We start from the raw sequence: 20534 nt of genomic DNA on the forward strand, positions 1-20534 counted from the left end.
AAGGCCAGTCCCTACTGCTCCTCCTCAAAGAAAACAAAAAACAACAACAAAAAACCACCCCGGACTCAGAGCAACCCTACAGGGCAGGGTAGAACTGCCTCTGTGGGTTTCCAAGACCAGGTGTGTGCAGGAATAGAAAGCCCCATCCTTCTGCAGCGCACCTGCTGGCTTTGAACTGCAGGCGTTGGGGATTGCAGCCCAACGCATAACCACTGCGTCTCCAGGGCTCCGCCTCCTTCTCCAGAAGTGGAAATTGTTTATATTGCACTTTTAGTATCTTACACACTTTCCTTTCTAAGGAGCCATCACCAAGTGTGTATTGATCAGTGCCGCCCCTTGGCCGAGGGAGAATCTGGTTACTCCACTTTGCCAGTCACATCCTGCCACGGCGGTCAAGCCCCGGCTTTGGCTTCCATTTGCATTGATTTCCACTCAGCTGACTGGGGCCAAGGTCCTGACTCCCATGTGCTTTGTAGGCTCCCTGTCTTTTAAAAGCTACTGAAAGCTTTGTTCAAGCTAAGTTAATTTCATGGAAGAGTGGGGTGAATGAGTGAAGAAACTCCAAGGCATCTTAGGCTAGAAATCCATGTTTCAGAAAACAAACCTCTGCCTTGGCTTTGGAGGGAGGGATGACTCTCTCACTGTCCCCAAGCAGCCCAAGGTTTGCCTTTGTTAGCCAGGGGTCCCGCAGCTGAATGTCTCTGGTTTCTCAGAGCACACCTGTGAGGTAGGCTGCCCCACTACAATCGCTGTCCAGGGTCCTGGCCTTCAGGCGCGCTTCATTCTCCAGTGAGCCCAGGAGAGAGCCTTTCAGCAGTGATTCTAGCTTCACAACTGGCGCTGCGCTTTGCTTAACTGGCAAGTTTTACCATATGATGCCGCCTGAAGCACTACAAAGATCTTCCTGAGCCAGAGGAAGGAAATACCCCGAATGGTCTACCGGTCGTGACGATGCATGCATTAGTCTTAGAGGAAAATTATGGAAATCAAAGTGGCTTCTTAGTGTTTTCAGAATGACTTCGGTAGGTTATTTAATGAGAATGGGGAAATGCAATCAGTACTAGAGCCTTGTGGAAAATGTACCAGGTGCTGAGTGTGCTTTAGGACGGGCAGGTGCTCCCCTCGGTAAGAAAGGATGAAGCACACGGAGACAGTCAAACCCGAGGTGACTTCTTAGGTCACTAAGGTAAGCCTGTGTGTGTGACTGGGCTTTGGTTAGAATGATGGGACAGGTCCGTTGGGACCGTGGGTGGTTGGTGCAGTGGTGTGAACTGCAGGGGGGTCTGGCTCCTGCCACCTGCCCAGTTCCCTGACAGCACTGTTTTTCCACCTGCAAATGAAGGCTGACCACTCATTACATGGAAAGATCTTAAGAGTTTTAAAATTCTAGATTGTAGTTTACCAGTTCAATGGCATCTTCCCATACCTTAGCTAATTTGACATCCACACCGAGGTCAACATTCTCATTCGGATGAGGACTGGAGCGATTGCAGGGTCGAGAGGGGTAAACAACATGGCCGGTGTTCCAGGTGAAGGAGCTGGGGAGACACTTCGGCCAGTTCCAAGGCTGATGCTTTGGTGGTTTCTTGGCTCAGCTGCACTCAGCCCGAGGTAGCAAGCAGCGTGTTCACGTGCGGCTCCCTGAAAAGTTTTCTCATGGAAGCAGCAGGGTCTGAAAGAGGTCATGGGACTGAGGTTTGGGTTTACCTGGGGTTCCTGCCTAGGGTTTGGCAGTCACTGTGTTGTGACACAAAGAACACACACCAATGCACTCAAGGCGGAGAGGAGCACAGCGGTACTAAGGAACTTACTCCCTGGGCTTGGCCCTTGTCTGACCTTTTCGTGCACTTAGGCCATCCGAAATCATGCTTGCTGAGATGGCTTGTGCTTTAGCGGTGGGGTTTTCTCGGATTCCAACAGGAAATGGTGAGAACATTTTCTTCGGAGCTCCAACAAAACAGCAGAATCTGACCCGATGCATATGATTTTTATAAACAAAAACAGTTTGTGTTTCAGTCGCTCGCCGTTAATTGGCGTCATTAGTATGAGTTGTTTAAACCTTTTGTGGCTGTGTTCCAAGCGTTTTACTATAATTTCCTTAGTTTTTGTGGCTTTGTGTACTGTTTTTAACTAAAAACATGAGTCCTAAGAAAGTTTGGTTAACTGTGTTAGCGATATTGTTAATTGAGTACACCCTTTTAGAAAACAGTTCAGGAAATGCCAACAGCAGACCACATTAGATAAAAAAAAAAAAAAAAAAAAATTCTAAGAGAAAGCCAGCCAGGTCCTAGGGAAAAAAGGCAAAGAGGAAAAAAAAACTCCTGAAAAGCAGTGACCAGTTGATTTTCTGAGATTGCCCTTCCAAACAATGACTTTCTCCATGCCTCCTCTCCACATCTGTGTCCACAGATCTTCCTCAATCTCAAGGTATGGGCCATGTTGTAGTTGTTAAAAACTTTAATGTTGTTATTTAAATTATATTATTTAACTCTGAACTTATTTACATGGAAACTTCTGTGTAATATTTGGTATAAAAAAGCAAGGGTAGGGTAAAAACTTGGTCGAGAATGGATCAATCTGCTTTCAATTATTTCTTATGGGAAAAATGGATTCAGAACTCGACTCATCACATCTCGACACTCCTCCTAGAAAGGATGAGGTCCGGGTTCTACTGTAATGCTTACAGACAATCAGGCCCCATATCAAGGCAGTTGGATCAGAGCAGTGGTTCTCAACCTGTGGGTCATGACCCCTTTGGGGGTTGAATGACCAATTCATAACAGTAGCAAAATTAGTTGTAAAATAGCAACTAAAATAATTTCATGCTTGGCAGTGTCACAACACGAGGAACTGTATTAAAGGGTTACGGCATTAGGAAGGTTGGGAACCACTGGCTTTTAGAGGGTTATGGCTATAGATTCAAGAGATCCCCAAGGGGCAATCTCGCTAGATTTTTTATAAAGCCCCTGGCTGATTACAGGCTTTATCAGGAAGAAGTCTGAAAACTGCACTAGTGGGGAAAAGCCAGTGCAGTTGCACCTGGGAATGTTTTTCCATCAAGACACTGCAGCCAGCTCAGTGTTGGGAGGGTAGCGAGGCCTATCCCAGGGGAATTTTGTTGGGAAAATTTAGCCCACTCACTCTACAGCCCTGGTCTTGCCCCTCAAACCTTTTTGTTCCCCAAATGTGAAGAACACAATTTGAGTCCCACAAGTGCGTGCCAACTGCCACAGGGGCAGAGATGGCAGCTCTCTCTGCCTTCAGAAGTGCATAGACCTCGATAGGAAGGGCATGTCGAGAAACATGTTTTGTTCAGCAAAGGTTTCGATTATTTTGGTAATCATACTTGTCACACCTCTCTCCTGTTCAGGTGGAAGTAAATTATATTAGGTATTCACCTTCGAGCTAGCTGATTTATTAGTATCCTGAACAATGCATAAAACGGAGCAAAGCTGATGATCCTGAAGTTAAAAACACGGGAAAGAGATAAAGGGCAGGAGAATGGGTGAGTTCTAACCCCAGGGCTGTGCTGGGCAGGCAGTTTTTGTGCTGCTCAGTCACTTCCATCAGTGGCTTTTGAGCCGACTCCAACTCACGATGCCCCACCCCTTGGTTCACCTGAGCAGAACCGCCTTCAGAGGGCGGTCAATGTCAGGCCTGCCTCCTGAGGCTCCTCTGGAGGGGTCTAGAACCGCTCACCTCTGTATCGGCGGTTGTAGGCACCACTCATGGATTCTCAGCCATATTCTACTTCCCCAGGGTCATCATATTTACTCTATTAGCAGATAGCACTGAAGTTCCGCATGAGGTCTGTTGGTTAGATGTTCATAACCCAGGGTTGCTTTTCCTATTGAGATGGAGTTTTTAAGTACAGGCAATGCTCCTATTCAGTGTTGTAAACCAAGACCTAGGACATAGTAAGCACAATTTAAAAGAAGTACACCAATATTTTACTTTAATATTTTCTCTTCAACTTTTCACAAAGGATTTGCTGTAAGCCTTCAAGTCATCTTGTCCAATCCAAAAGCTGTATTTAAGCGCCATGGGTCCCAGCCAGGGATGCAAGAGTCTGACTTTCTAAAACAGATAACAACCGTTGAAGAACTGGAGCCAAAAGCAAACAACTGCACCAAGGTATTCCCTTCACGCGTGCTGCTTGGCTGGCTGCGCCGTGAACGTGGATGTGGCTACCCTGCGTGTTTCCCCTGCAGGTTCTCGTGTGGCACACTCGGACAGAGAAGGCTAATCTGGCCAACGAGCCAAAGTACCACCTGGACACAGTGAAAATTGAGGTATAAAGGACAGCAGCGACTGGTGCAGTCTGCCCGGCAATGGAGGTGTGGAAGGAGGAGCATGTTGGGAGTTGAGGCTGTAGAGCGTTCAGGTACTGTTCATTTTACTTCTGTTTAACAGCCTTTGTCATCTGATGGACATCTGTACAAATAGAGCCTGCTGGTTAACATGAGCTAACTGAATGATAAACGCTGTATTTTTATGTGTTCATTTGTTATGCATGTGTTCCCCACAAGCAAACATCTTTGTATAATATAGCTAAGATGACCTGCAGGATACCATTCTAATCTCTTACATTCGCCACATTTGGCCTTGTAGAACCGAAAAGGTTTGGGAGACAGATGCCAACTAAATGTTCCCGGTTCCTGACTTTCCAACATTAAGTAGTTTTTGGAAGGTTGGTGGCAGTATCTATCACAGAAATAAAATCCACAAAAAAAGGGGTGGTGGTATCTATGGATCCATCTGTTTAATATAGGGAAATAACATCTTGTCAATACTAGGCACCATAAATTGTAAACACAATTACTGTCATAACCTGGACATGCCTTCAGGAGTTGAAAGTGGCTTTGTTGTAGTTACCCTGTTTGCACATAGTGCGGAGGAAATCTTCATATTAGCACTATGTTTTTAAGGAGAGAGATCCAGATAAAAACGTGAGTGTTTAAACATCCATTAAACGAATTAGAGTAACATCCAGGTTTATCTCCCTTTCACTAACCATGTTTCCCTGTTACACACGTCATCATAACAACAGCACAGTGAAGGGAACGAGGCGATCAAAGACTCTTGATACACTAGAAAACAGTGTTCAGTGATACATTTACATTCTATTTATAGGATTAAACATTCGATCATACAGTATCTGCCTACAGGATTACTGGCTAAGGTGGGGCAGGGTTTATACTGTTAGAGGTATTACTAACATGATAACTACTTCCCTTATATGCAAACATTAGAGCTATAATTTTACTGAGTAAACTGATTACGCAAGTTGACCGAGAGCAGCTTCTCAAAGAAAATGGTTTATGAAATCATGGGTAAGAAGAAAAGCTGCCTTTGACATAAGTGGTTATTCAACCTGCTTTTCACCACATCAAATTTAATCAGTACAGACCAACACACGGTCAATCAGATAATTCTTCATAGGAATGAATGAGGGGAAAAGAAAATATGTACATGAATAAACAGGAACTAGATGTCTTTCAGCAGGAATGTCAGGTGGTCGTTCTGGATGAGACTTGTGTTGCATTTTCATTTCCAAAGCTGTGTGCTCAGAGTGTGACCCGATGAGCTGCCAGACCATCCTGCCGTTGTGCTGGGGGGCTGGCCAAAGCCCACTGTGGGGCTTGCACCGGTGATACCCAGGCCAGCCATTTGCTGGTTCATCTGTGAAACGCAAAAGGCTTAGATTAGTCTCAGCAGCTACCTTTAATGAGTTCACTTATTTTTCCCCAATGTGACAGTCAAAGCACTAGGTAAAAACCAGACTACCATACCATTATTTCTCTACAGGCAGTAAACAGCTACTCTGTTCCTTTCTTCCTCTTTCCAGTACTGCAATAGAGTGCTCTGTCATGATAGCTCTGGTACCTTTCCTTCAGTTGGCTTAAATCTTTGGAGGCAAGAAATTACACAGCTATCTTTTTACTCTTAATTTTTAACTACCCTAGGATATTCTAGAAAACAAATGCTTTGAAAGTGATTCCTATGATATAATAGCTATTGCTGGTAGATACCAGGGAGACAAGGCCTGGTTCTTCACCATCCTCACGATAATCGCTATTCTACCTTACTCAAGTTTAAAAAGTTTTAACGAAGAATACGCTTTTCAGTTATCTGACACGTCAAATTTGTAGTGTATGCCAAGGTGAGAGTCATGTGTCAACTTGGCTGGGCCATGATCCTCAGGGGTTAGTTATGCAAAAATGGAGGAGGATGGCCTAATCTTTGGAACCCAAACATGCTAGTGATATGTATTTTTAAACAGCCATAAAGCCTTTTTTCTTCACCAGAAGCAAATTATATGCTATGTAATATTTGCACGTCTTCATGTCCCGACCCCCACTGGTATACATATAAGCTATGTAATTCTCTAAAAGGAAAGGCAAGAAGGTTTACCATAAAGCATAGATTGAGTTTGAAGATACTAACTACCTACATCACAGTCAGGCACATTTAAGTTTCTTGTCTAGCACCTTAATGTGCCCTAGGTGTGCTTCAGCATACTGACCACACACCAAAGCTGTTACTGGTAATTTGCTATTTAAGAGGACTCTCTAGCCACCTTCCTTGAAAACAAAGAAGCCCCCTACTGTCAACTGCAACTCTGAGCAGAACTCTCTGCCCCAGAGGATTTCCAAGGCAGTGATCTTTCAGAAAGCAGACTGTCATGTTCAGGCCACCAGGGCTGCGTTTTAAACAAGGAAGAGTGAAAATACCTTAAGAAGGTGTGGGGATAAAAAGAACTTACACAGCTCCAGGGGCAGTAGCCACAGGACATGGGAGAGCCTGGATTCTTTCCCTCACACTTTATCACCCAGGATGACTTGAGAGAGGGGTTTGAGCTTCTAATCAATTGCTATCTTTACTGGTTTGTTTTTTCCTGCTAGAAATATTAAGTTAATAAAACCATTTAGACAAATCTGGCGAGCAACGTATTCCTACCTGTGAGAGGCTCCACTGGGGCTGCTGAGCTTGCGGCACACCGAACTTACTCTGGGATGCAGCCATTTGTCCCACCATTCCGCCTTGGGGCCCACCAACACTTTGAGGAAGTGACATCACACCAGTTTGTGCACTCCCCATGAACCCATTAGGCATGGGCACGCCCACCATCATGTTTGTGCTCTGTCCCATTACATTTCCCATAAGGCCAGGAGCCGCGGGCACAGGTACTCCCATTGCTGGAAAACCTTGAAATGCAGATGGTGCTTGTGAGGTAAATGGCATATTTGTGGGCCCCATAAACACACCTGCAATGCAACCATGAAAAGGAAACGGGGTTATTGCAAACAGCTGTGCTGTTTATAATCACAGCAGAATGATTATTGCCTTTCTGTACTCACAGTGAAAAAAATCCTCGTCTGGTTGTTCCCTCCATTCCTCAAACTGGCTATATTCTCACAGCCCTATGTCAAAGCTGCTGTTACGTGAAAGCTCACTCCTTTGAAGGCAGCGGTCTGCACACGGACTTCGGTTTGGGCATTTCAAACCATGCAGAGCTAAGGAGACCTGCTTGGAGTTCTTGCTCTCCAGAGAAATGCCCACCGACTGAGGGCCTCTGCATGCTGGCCCCTAGCAAACATCTGTGGGGTCTGTGGAGAGGTGGCTAGGGTGCTGCCCCTTCTCAGACTCTTGTCTCCAAACCTCAGCTCTGCTACCAGCATAGGGCCCTTTGGAAAATTCTCGTAATCAAGACTGATGCGATGAATTTGGAGCTCAGGAGCAGCGCTATCGCTCAAAACAGGTTTTTATGGTATTTTAGACTTTGTGAAAAAGTCAACGAGAGGAGTAGGTGCATTAGCAAGAAGACCGAAGTAGGCAGCATGGGTTTATATGCTGTTTCTGCAAACTATCCAGTGGTCTCCCACAGGTCAGAAGCGAGCCACTCTGGGTTCCCTGAAGCAGCTGGGTTGCCATACCATTTCGGCTGACAAGCAGTTCTAGAGCAAATGTCTTGACAGGTATTAAAAGTGAGCAAATCATATTGCTATGTCATTAGAAGTATACATTTTAAAGCTTTTTGGAATCCATGTGATAAATCATATTGCATATTGTGTACCTGCAGAGAAAATGTCAATGTACCCAAACTTCAAACCATAGTAAGTTATGTGAATAGCTTGTTATAATTCTAAATAAAGCTCTCTGAGTCCTGTGTCTCTTCATTCTAAAGTTTGTTTCTTAGCCATATAAATGGCAATAGTATAAACACTCATTGCACAGAAAATACAGGGAACACAATTCATACTTCTAGACTATACTTCCAAGAATGATTCTGTATGTAGCTCTGCAGAAGAATTACCAGGCGTAGTCTGCTGCTGGATGGTCCCGGTACCATACAGAGATAAGATGGAATCTTTGGAGAGCTGTTTCTTTGTGGATTCTTCTGATCTTGTGGTTTGTTCAGTGAATAGATCCAGATCACCAGATGTTACTGTAGACATGGGGGCAGCTGCTGGTCCAGTGGACGTCCCCTGGGACAAACACCAGCACCGGTGAATTCTCCAGAGTAAAGCATAGTTCATCTCTTAGATCCAAATCAAATTATGAAACTGGGCAAATGAAGCAATTGAATTAAGCTTTAAACAGGATTATGCACCAACTCACACAAAAACATGTAGGTGAAATTGTCCAATGTCCCTCATTTTGAGCTTGCTACTATAAAGGAAGTAGAGCAACGCTCCATCGTAATAGGTTGTGTGTTCCCTGCAAGGCTGAGAGTGAACTTTTGCTCATCATGTCCTGACCCAGTAGGTCTGAGGACCTGACATGCCCGAGCCGTCTCTCTCCTTCAGCAACTCCTGCTCAAGGAACTGCAAACTCCTTAGAATAAAGAGAACATTTCTACAACTACACACAGACAAAGAAGGTCCTGCTGATGCTCACGAAAAAGCTTAATCAGGAGAAATGTATTTGAAAATAAGAATGCATCTAAACTACCCAACAAGTACAGCAAAAATCTCAACCACTAATACTATCAGCCATAACTAGAATCTACTTTTGGGAAATGGAGCACAGGAATACACATGCAGGTATTTCATATAAACCACAAATTTTAGCTTAATTTTCTATATTATACACACATGTGATTGTATAATACTGACAATGATCTCTAGTAGTTAATAATTCATACTTAAGACATGGAAAGAGTTATAGCAAATTCTATGAAGATAAATAAAGTGCACGCTAGCTGAAACTTCTCAAACCCAGAGTAAGATGATAAAAGATCATATACCCGAGGCCCAAGTGTCGACCACTGGAGATCTCCTCATAGAGGGGTTTAGGAGAGGAGATGGGTCAGTTTGGGTGCGATGTAGCACCGATGAAGAACACAGCTTTCCCCCAGATCCTGGATGCTTCCTCCCACCAACTACCATGATCCGAATTCTACCTTGCAGGACTGGATAGGGCAGAGGTTGTACACTGGTGCATATGTGGCCTGGAGGCACAGGGAATCCAGGGTGGACGATACCTTCAGGACCAGGGGTGTGAGGGGCGATGCTGGGAGAGTGGGTTGGAAAGGGGGAACTGATTACAAGGATCCACATGAGACCTCCTCCCTGGGAGATGGACGGCAGAGAAGGGGGGGAAGGGAGACTCTGGATAGGGCAAGATATGACAAAACAGCAATCTGTGGATTATCAAGGGCTCATGAGTGAGAGGGGAGCGGGAAGGGAGGGGAAAAAAAAGAGGACCTGATGCAGAGGACTTAAGTGGAGAGCAAATGCTTTGAGAGTGATTAGGGCAAAGAATGTACGGATGTGCTTTATACAATTGATGTGTGTATATGTGTGGATTGTGATAAGAGTTGTATGAGCCCCTAATAAAATGTTAAAAAAAAGATCATATACATAATTTGCCACTAGAAAACAAAGAAAAAAACCCAATGTCATGACTAGCACCCATTTAATCATTCTACTAATTTAAGTAAAATACAATTTTGAATACATTATGCTTAAGCAAATATTTGAGATATAAAGACCTAGTTATTCTTTTCTGAAATTGTGTATGAGGAAATACCCAATACAAGAGGCAGAAAAGAGATCACAAAGACTCAGGCGCATGGGCACCGAGATCCCATCTGGGCAAGAATCCTTGCCCCGCCAACCCTCACACACCACCAACTTCTCTACTCAGTGTCTCTCTTCTATCAAATTGTGATATTTTTACAATTATCTAAATATTTTTTATAACTAAAACTCTAGTATTGCCATGAAGGAAATTGCATGCTCATTAAAGGTCTGTTGCTATAAATAAGGAAAAAAAAATTTTTTACCTTATAAGAGTTACCTGATGACCACAAAAGGGAGCCCCAGTAGGACATGTTAACTCAGTTTACTATTATGTTGCTTGGAGAACTATAGTATCATGCCATGGTCTAGTCATCTTATTAGCACTTAAGTATCCAACATAGAACCTCAAGATAAAAAGCAGACCACTTATTATCTGTCATTTTATACTGCAGGAGGTTGCAGGCCCTTCAACTAAAGGGGTTTTCTGGCCTTCTAGAATCCCAGGACTGAAAGTGGAACAGGCCCAGCAGCTGTGCAGGTCTGGATATTGATGGTGAATGCCTATTACACACAGGACAGGCAAGGGGCTTCTGTCACCAACAGCAACCCCTTTGGGTTTCCTGATTCATAACAGTAGCAAAATTACAGTTATGAAGTAGCAAAGAAAATAATGTGATGGTTGAGGGTCACACAACATGAGGAACTGCATTGAAGGTTGGCGGCATGAGGAAGGCTGAGAACCACTGCTCTAGAAGGAGTCCCCACCCAAAAACCGCATGTGCCTTCTTGTCAGCTAAAAAGCCCCCTTAGCGGACAGTACTCTCCCTCCCTCTCTCTCTCTCTCTCTCTCTCTCTCACATGAGCGGGGAAATGCTTTACTAGAATTTACACTATGCTCCATAAAATAAAATAGAAGGGAAAGAAATATGTGGTTCAGAGTAACTCAATCTTAGGAAACAAACTCTTTGAATTCAATTTCACATAATAAAAATCTACCAAAGTTAGTAAATTACATTATATCATAAAATTTGATATTTTTCACTCCTTGCACAGATTGCGTTTGGAAGGTACAGTGGGACAGATCCTATTTACATGGCTTTTCTATTCAGGGTCTTGTATCTCCCACCAAATGGTTGGCTAGGACCTTGTGCAGGTGTACCGCCCTTTACAACAAGGGGGTAGCGTTTTGCCATTCCACTGGGTTTAAAATGGACCATCCAGAGGCAAAAAGATGGGACCTCACTATCACCAACCTGGGGACACAGAAACAGATGTGTCCTTCAGACCCTGCACTGGGAATATCCTCATCCCAGGAGTCAGTGGTAACAACAGAGACTGTGCAAGATGGAGAGAAGTGAAAACAACAGAACCAGCAAGCGATCGTAAAATGGTACAATGGACATTCTGGCCCAAGAACAAGCCCTGAGCAACTTTGGGCCAAGGCTTACTGATGGAATGAGGTTCCCCTGGGTACTTACTGACAGAACTAAAGGGCTTTGTAAGCAAGCAGAGCTATGGTGTACACTAGGGGGCAAAAGGCCAGTCTGCAGCCAGCAGATGAGAAGAGGTTGTCCTGATAAAAGAACTGGATCCTGTACACCATTTCTTCTTAATAAAGGCCATAACTGTAGGTATGGTCTGTGAATTGGGTGTGGCCCCTGCAATGAATTATTGGATGCAACAGAGAAGTGGGGACTGCTATGGGAGGGGTGGCTCACGTCAGAATTAGTGAAAAGGCTGGAGGGTAGAGACATGTCTGACCTCCACCTCACAGTAATCAACACTGGGCTGATAATGACCCTCCTTCCCACTTGTGAAGTTAGATGAGTAGGTCTGACACATGCCCCTTTCACAGATGCATGCACATCCTCTATCTTCAACGTATCATTACAGAGGGAAAAAAAAAGTCTGGATTTTAACCTTTATATTTAGTTCACATAAGAGCTAATTCTGCTCAAGGGTCAACACATCTGTCACTCACAAGTCATCTAAAAACAATGTTCCACAATTAGATGTGAATTAAAATTTTCAGTTATTCTATCAATTACTGGTCAGGAAATACAACATATGGTAGCTAGGTAAGTCCCCACATACAGCCAGGAAACATGCATACACCCCCCCAGCCAACCTCCTTGTCACGGTGCTACTTACACTGAAGAGTTAAATGAAGTACACACTGCTCTATTTGCTGCTTTGTTCCTGCACGCAATCTGAACTCCAATGGAGCCTCCGATGTGATGTCTAATTCTCCAAACAGTTAAAAGCAACTCCCATACCCAATGGTATCTAAAGATGTCTAGCAGATACAACAGCCTCACTGGAATGCCAAACCCAAATGAACTGCTTTTCATGCTCAGACTGTCAAATACTCTAAATTCTTATTTCTATGGCTCCAATAATAGGGGCTCAGCACCTTTGTTTGCTGTGAGATGCACACAGATTTACAAGGTAGTTAATATTAATTGAAATAGTAACATTATTTCAATTAATCTTTTTATGTATTGGGGAAAGGGCAAAACCTTAAGACCACTATTGTTTGTAATGCTGGAGACCACTCTGACAAAGATCTGTTTAATCTCATTCTTAAGAAATCTATTTTTCAATTCTAGTGGTAATATAACTATACAATTAACTGTAATTAATATTTAATGCCTAAAAATATTAAAGCATTCTAACCTGACATTCTGGTTCTAGGGAAATATTTGACCAAAAAAAAAATCATGCTGTACTGAAACTGCTTATATTTGAAAAGTAAAAATTAAAACAGAATTTTAAAGATGCATGTATTATTTAAGTTCTTAAAGAGTATAACCTAGTCTGATAGGTCATATACTTTCTAGATATTCTTTGTAATATTGAGAGGGAAATTCAAAAGTTCCTCACTGTTAATATTTTTGAATCATTAAATTACTATTCTAAATAGTTAAAATAATTACTTTGGGTGGGGCTGGTTTCCAGGCTAATAAAGCCACTTATTTAAAAAAAGTAACATTTTAATTAAAAACAAAACTATGAAGTAGTAAAAGAAAATGAGCACTGACTGTGCTATAATTAATTTTTAATTTTCCTACAAGCAGAAACCACCACCACTATGGTAATGGGGCAGAAAGAACTACTGACTTCCAGCCAATAGTTAGAAACAAAAGCTACACTTTGAAAACCTCTGAAGGAAGTGACCTTGTTGATCTCACACAAGGTTGAAGTACTAGGAGATTTTCCACAGGTTTCATTCTAAACACAGTTGTTAACTCCTTGGGGGGGGGGGGGAGAAAAGGTTAGCAGACTTTTGTTGTAAAGAGTCAGAAGAGACTATTTCAGTCTCCATAAAAAAACTCAATTCTGCTTTTGTTGTGTAAAAGCAGCCACAAACTCTAGGCAAAAAATGGGAATAACTGTGTTCCAATAAAACTTTATTTACAAAAATCAAGCTGCAGGCTCAGTTTACTGACTTCTGGCCTAAAGAGGTGGGGGGCTTTCTCAGAAACAATTTCCAAAAGTGAAAGTTCTTCAAAAAGGAAACAAGCAGGTACAGCCTCATTTGTATCACCTACCTGACCTGGAGGCAAGGGATTCGAGATCATTGGTCCAAAGATGTCCAGGTCATCACTCAGGGCTGGCATCGTGGGTGGGTTCCCATTGGTTACTGGTGCTTCAGCAGGGCCATCTGGACAGAAAACCAATGGCATTTTACAGCAGACTCTCTTCCATTATTAAAACATTAACTATTATGGTTAAAAAAAGGAAATCGTGGACACAATGCTTCCCTCCTATCCCAGAGAAACCATTTCCAGTTTAGTTTTACAGAAATACTCATACTAACTTATTTATAAGAATATTGTATATCCAAATATCCTCCTTTGACACAAATGGTATAGTACTAGTCACTGTGCTTTTCAAAAATGATATCCAAAACTTAAGCATCTCTGTACTGGTGGCAGCCACTCCAGGGGAGAGACTGTGTGCTCCCCCAACGACTTACAGCCCCAGAGACCCTATCCACGGCCACTAGGAGCAGGAATCGACTCCGTGGCAGTGGGTAAGCGGCTCTCAGTACTTTCCATACAAGAAGTCAGTCTCTATACGCTTATAAAACAAATACTACTTTCAGATGGCTACGTGACTGACTTGACAGAGATCATGATCTTACCTCTTACTACACATCCACCTCTGTATTCTAAAGGTCCTGTCTGCTCATGCATATCTACCTTTTAAACAAAACGTGGTGATCTACAATGTTGCACAGTGGGGAAACACGGTGGTCCCACACTAGGCATGGGGAGCATGGGTTCAGCACAAGGTCTGTGCAAACCCAGTGGTCACTTGGTGAGAGAAAGAGGTGGTAGCTGGCCTTCTTAAAGGTTCTTTGTTGTTAGGTGCCGCAAGTTGGCTCCAACTCATAGCAACCCTGTTTACAATGGAAGAAACGATGCCAGTCTTGTGTCATCCTCACCTTGTTATGCATGGTGCCTGGTCACACAGTACATCTAAACGACTACATTAATCCATCTTGTTGAGGTTTTTTGTTGTTGTTGTTGTTTGTTTGTTTTTTTGGGGTGGGGAGTGGCTGGCCTATTTTTCCAAGTATAATGTCCTTTTCCAGGGACTTGATCTCTCATATGTCCAAAGTCCATTAATTAGTCTCAACATCCTCGTTTCTGTGGAACCTTCTGGCTATACTTTTCCCATGACTGATTTGTTAGCTATTCTGGCAGTCCAGGGTACTTTCAATATATTCTTAGCCAACACCATGATTTAAATGCATCGGTTATTCCCCAGCCTTTATTTATTGTCCAGCTTTGATGTGGCACATGAGGTAACTGAAAATTCCATAGCTAGGAGCAAGCACACCTTCCTCTTCAAAGTGACAGCCTTGCTCTTCCACACTCTGAGGAGGCTGTATGCATATTTGCCCAATGCAATACATAGTTTTGAAACCAAGCAAAATGGAAATCCTTGACAACTTTGGATTTTTTACCATTTATCATGTATTTTCTGTTGGTTCAGTTGTCAAGATTTTGGTTTTCTTTACATTGAGTTGCAATCTATCCTGAAAGTTGCCACCCTTGACCTTTATCAGCAAGCAGGGTTGTGTCATCTGCATAATGCAGGTTATGAATAAACCTGCCAATCCTGATGGCAATCCAGCTTCCTGAACTATTTTCTCAACACACAGGCTGGGTACATGTGGTGAAAGGATACAACCCTGACACACACCCTTCCTGATTTTAAGCCACACAGCATTCCCTAGTTCTGTTTGAATCACTGTCTCCTGGTCTATGTACAGGTTTCACATATGCACAAGTCAAACGTTCTGGAGTTCCCATTCTGTTTACCAGAGTTTGGGATGATCCACACAATCAAATGCTTTTGCATAGTCAATGAAGTAAACTTTTTTTTGGGGGGGGTATTCTCTCGCAGCCAAGATCCATCTGACATCAGCAATCTCCCTTGTTCCATGGCCTCTTCTAAGCTCACCTTGAATTTCCTGGCCGTTTCCTGTTGATATACTGCTGCAGTTTTTAAATTAGCTCCAGCAAAATTTTAGCTGCACATGAAATTAATGCCTGCATTGTGCTGGGTCACCTTCTTTTGGAATGGGTACAAATATGGATCTCTTCAGTCTGTTAGATAAATTGCTGGGCATAGGTGAATGCTCCCAATGCTACATTAGTTTGCTGAATCATTTCAAATGGTATTCGGTTAATTCCTAGAGTCATGTTTTTTTTTTTCCTAATACCTTCAGTACAGCTTAACCTTCTTCCAATAGCATCAATGATTCTTAATCTTAAAATAGGTGAGTGCAGGGAAATTAATTTTTATTAATAACCATATATTTCCTCTCGATTACCTTTTCTACCATCGAATTTTTTTGTCCATGAAATTCTTCATTAGCACAACTCAAGAATTGAATTTTTTCTTCTAATTTTTTCAGCTTGAGTGTATTCTCCCATCTGTAAAAATTAGAGCCTTAGAACCCTGTGGAGCAGCTCTACTTTGTCCTACAAGGTAGCAAAAACTCGGAAACAAGGTGGTGACCATAGATTGGGCTTGGGGTGTTTCTACAGCAAGTATCTAGAAAGCCCAAGCCCTTCTTTACACAAGCAAAGGGACTGCCTTGAACGATGGCAGGGCCAAGCCACTGAACTCCAGGGAAAGTGACTCTGACAGATTTGTTTGGTTATATACAACAAAGGTTTCTGGTTTCTATTTCCTTTTGACATTAAATTTATAAGGAGGGAGGGGTGGGGGAGGTGCACGGTGTAGTGGAGACAATGTTCAGGAGTCCAGGAAGATGGAACACTTCACACAGCTCAGTCCAGTGGCTACAACCACGCACTAAGGGGCACAACATACTGCATCTCTTGGTATCTGTATATTCTAACAGGTCTTGTGTTTTAGCGATTACAATCCTGCAGTCCTCCCTCAGGCAGTATAGACATTCCTCAAGGTAAACTAGTCACCTGTAACACCTCCTCAGTATCAGTGGAATGTCTTGGCACAGCATAGGTACTCATATACAACAAATTTAATGAAAGGCTTACCACCCGCTTCATGCTTCTACCGTAACGCACACAGAAACCCTATATCTTCTCTTTATCAAAGTATAACTATACCAATTGCCATCCTTCGAGGTCAATTTAAGCTTCAGTGAACCACAGAAATATTATCAACAAAAAAGGTCACAAAACAATTTTTGACTTTGTAGTTTGTGAAATAGTGTGTGAAACCTAGACTAGGTTAATTTGGAGGATACCAGTGGTAACTGTAGTTAAAACACTTTTCATTGACAGCACATTTTAAAAGCCATAAAAAACAAATAAATTTACTATATATATCTTTATATATCGTACCCTACATATATTAGCTCTATATCTAGCACTGTGGGCACTTTTAAGGTAAAAACAAATCATTATTGAAAATGTATATATTTTCAGCATACAATTATGAATTTAGAATTCTATTAACTAAACGCAATAAAATAACACACATGAATTTTTTTTCATTTCTAACCCTTTCAAATGGAAATAGTTATGTAAAGTTGGACTCATTAAGATATGGCTGAAGTTTTCTATGTGTGTATATGCACGTGCGCACACACACACACAATTTAAATACCTGAGCAAAAGCCCTTTTCTTCCCAAACACAATTGCTCCAGAAGAAACACAGGGACGTGCTGACCATTTCTGGTGTTTACCTGGAATAATGTGTTTTTTTTCCCAAGCAATAATAGACATGAAAATCAGGGACAAATTTATGGAAAAGCCATACACATGATAAAATACTATCGTTAATTTTTCAGGGGGGTGTACATTAAGAAACCTATTAGTTGAATTTTACCATGGAACTCATCAATCTGGTTTATAGAATGTGTTGTACCCAGGAAACACTGTAGGAACAAGGTTCAAATCTTACAAATGATGCTTCCATTGTAATTCATAAATTGTACACAACCTGGATATTTAAAATGGAATGCAAGATTTTTACCAATGAACTACCACTGCCTCGTTAACAAAAAGTCTAACACTTAATACAGTGCTTGCCAGGCGTCCCAACTCTCTCCTCCCCTGCCCCCAACTCCCGCCTCTATTTTAATTTAATTTTTGTAAGAATGCTAAGAGTTATTGTTGCTTTTCTTAGCTACCACCAACTCTGTCCACAGCTCATGGTAAACAACAGAAAGAAACGCTCCTGGTGCATGCTGGTGACTGGCTGCAGATTGGATGGCTGTGTGACCAACAGGGTTTCACTGGCTGATTTAGGAGAGCACATTGTCAGGCCTTTCTGCTTGGTCTATGTCTTAGTCTAGAAGCTCCACTGAAACCTGTTTGTATCAGAACAATACACACACTTCCACTGAAAGTTGGTAGTGGCCATTTATAAGTTTTGGTTGGGAATAATACCTCCATTGCACCATCATGGTATCACAAAAACCTCTCTCCAAATTCACTGCCAACAATGAATGCTGACTCCTAGTGACTCCATAGCCCCTGTGAGTTTCTGAGACTGTAAGCCTAACAGGAGTAAAAAGATCCGTCTTTCGCCTGTGCAGCAAATTATAGTTTTGATCTCCTGACCTTTCTGACCCCAGTGCTCAACTCATAACCCCTGTGCCACCAAGGCTCCTTGGTGTGACTAAGAACTAACTAATGCTCCCCCTTATACAGATGTGCAGAAAATTAGCAACTGTAACCTTATTAATTTTTTATAAAGTAATACATTCTGGTCATTCAAACCATGCAAAAATGAATTACAAGTTCCCTAAATTTTCTATGCTTCACAACCCCTATACAGGACCACACATGGACAGTAGAGCAGGGGAGGGTGTTACCGGAGTTGCTCTGAAGGAGCTGCCAATGCCAAGTGGGTTCTAACAAAAGAACTTTACTGTGGTGACACGTGGCTCAGTGGATTCATATCCAGAGCCTGAGCCCCCACATCTCCGGTCTTAAGGACTTTTATAGGGAAGGGATTGCTTACTCGGGGCTGTTGGGGACTGGCTGTCCAACAGCTAGCCAGCAGACATAGGCAGCCGGGTTACAGGGAGCGAGAGGGGTGGATGGGGGGCAGGGTATGCTAAGGGCCTCTGGGAGCTTTTCACATTCCTCTGAGGCTCTATGTCTCCAGAGTGGCCAGTGTCCCTGCCTCCTTTGCAGTCTGTGCTGCTGCATGGACATGTAACAATTTATATACTCAGCCCTTCGTTAATGAGCAGTTTACTTCCAGATTTTCTCCAAGATAATAACAGAGCAATTCACATGCAAGTTCCTTAATATAAAGTTCATACAACTCTCTGCAAGACACCTACCCGACTTAACTCTATACTTGCTCTTTTTTTTTTTAAACTGACCTCTTAAAATGTCAAGCAGCAGCAAAACCAAAATAGGACAAACTTATGGCTGGTGGGGGGAGGTTGTTTGACAGACGTACAGCCTCACACCAGGCTGTAGCAACTCCTGGGCCCTCTGTGCGGATTTTCCCTCTAACCCAGTCTTCTACCCCCAGGACCTACTAACAATGGGTTCTGGATTTTAGTCCCCACGCCCCCATTCCAAATCAATTTTTCTTGGTACTACAAAAGCTAAGCCTCCCCACAATATTTTAAAACCCAAAATTGTAAGTCCCCCAAATTTATGTATTATCCAGTAAATGTCAATGCTTGCTACTTTTACTTATGATCACTGGCTGGTTAAGAACATTCTTAAAAATCTTTTCCCCATTCACTCGAAAAGTTTTTATTTTCAGAGTTTAAAGTGAATAGTGAATTTAAATCAAAGGCTCATTCCTGTCACCTTCATCATAAGCATATATGTATACTGACGATCTTCAAAGCATGTTTGACATGTCATCAGTTTGGTCTCAATGAGAAATTACCTCTAGGCACTGAGAGGCAGATAACTTGCTTATTGTCACTCCCCTTGTTAACTTGCAAGTATGCACTACAACAGTTTCCTGACTCCCTACATTAGTGCTCTTTAAACCACAATTCATCAAGAGCCTTCATTTAATTATAATTTAAATATCACCTCAAATTGTGAAAATAAAAACCCAGCTTTTAAATGGTTCCTAATTTTCTTGCATTGAGTTAGCTAAGCAGTCACCCAACAGTTCAAATTCATTCAGCATCACACAATATTCCTTCATCTCTCCAAGCCACTTTTCTTAATTTAGAGTGAGAAATACAGGCAGACATGGCCACCAATGAACACAACATACTGGCCAAGAAGCAATGTGGAAGATAATTAACTGCTCAGTAAAAAGGCCCACCCGTCACTACGAGCATCCTTTTAATCAAGGGCTCACTAACAGCACTGCCTCGAGAAGACCAAGATGGTGAAAACTGTTTTCCAGATAAATAGATACATAATAATTTAAAAACACCTATTCAAATGGTTCAAATAATATAAATCACAATTTTAGAATATTCAAATTAGCATGAGTATGCTATACAAACTCACTCCATTTTTAATTTGCTTACTCTCTCTCCCACTCTCCCACCTTCCCTCTTTCTCTCCCTCCCAATAATATGAGCAGACATATGGGAGGGAGCACCTTTCTTCCAGGATGGAGGGACAGTCACACCCACAGACACAGTGCAGTCTAGGAGATGAATGGGCATCTGAATTCTCCAAAGGTATGTACTTTGGTGTGGGGGTTCCTTGCTCAGCCACAGAACAGAGGTGGGAGCAGCCAGCACCAAGAAACAGTGACCCCTTTAATCAGTATGCAGGAACAGTAGTTGTGGACAATAAAAATAATGGGAGATTCAGAGTACAAGAAAAGCCTGAGGCAAATGGAAGAAACTTAACTGGGGACAACATCATAAAGAACCAGATGAAGCACAAAGGACCCCTTGAAAAGGCAGTGAGCAAACAAAAGAAATCAGGACAATGCAGTAAAATGAAAATGCAGTTTAAGATAACGGTTTCCTTTCTACAAGTTGCCTTAGGATTTCAGACTAGCATTTTACTTGGAAAATCAGTTGGGATATCCAGGTTTTTAAATGC

At 42.4% G+C, this 20534-nt stretch overlaps 2 protein-coding genes across 4 annotated transcripts in view; one reads left to right on the forward strand and one right to left on the reverse strand.

Moving 5' to 3' along the window:
- The window catches only part of B3GAT2 (beta-1,3-glucuronyltransferase 2), a 44566-nt gene extending 40268 nt beyond the window's left edge, over nucleotides 1–4298 (forward strand). Inside the window, exons 3-4 of the mRNA XM_075554918.1 lie at nucleotides 3986–4134; nucleotides 4212–4298. Of these exons, the coding sequence (XP_075411033.1) occupies nucleotides 3986–4134; nucleotides 4212–4298 (236 nt within the window). The remainder of the gene's footprint in view (nucleotides 1–3985; nucleotides 4135–4211) is intronic.
- Nucleotides 4299–4737: 439 nt separating this feature from the next.
- The window catches only part of SMAP1 (small ArfGAP 1), a 147433-nt gene continuing 131636 nt past the window's right edge, over nucleotides 4738–20534 (reverse strand). For all 3 annotated transcript variants that reach the window (XM_075554915.1, XM_075554917.1, XM_075554916.1), the window contains 4 exons: nucleotides 13580–13692; nucleotides 8318–8489; nucleotides 6961–7268; nucleotides 4738–5682 (listed from right to left, as the gene is read on the reverse strand). In XM_075554915.1, the coding sequence (XP_075411030.1) occupies nucleotides 5548–5682; nucleotides 6961–7268; nucleotides 8318–8489; nucleotides 13580–13692 (728 nt within the window). In that variant the 3' untranslated portion in view covers nucleotides 4738–5547. The remainder of the gene's footprint in view (nucleotides 5683–6960; nucleotides 7269–8317; nucleotides 8490–13579; nucleotides 13693–20534) is intronic.

The sequence above is a fragment of the Tenrec ecaudatus genome, chromosome 7 (assembly GCF_050624435.1).
Source record: "Tenrec ecaudatus isolate mTenEca1 chromosome 7, mTenEca1.hap1, whole genome shotgun sequence".
Lineage (NCBI taxonomy): Eukaryota > Metazoa > Chordata > Mammalia > Afrosoricida > Tenrecidae > Tenrec > Tenrec ecaudatus.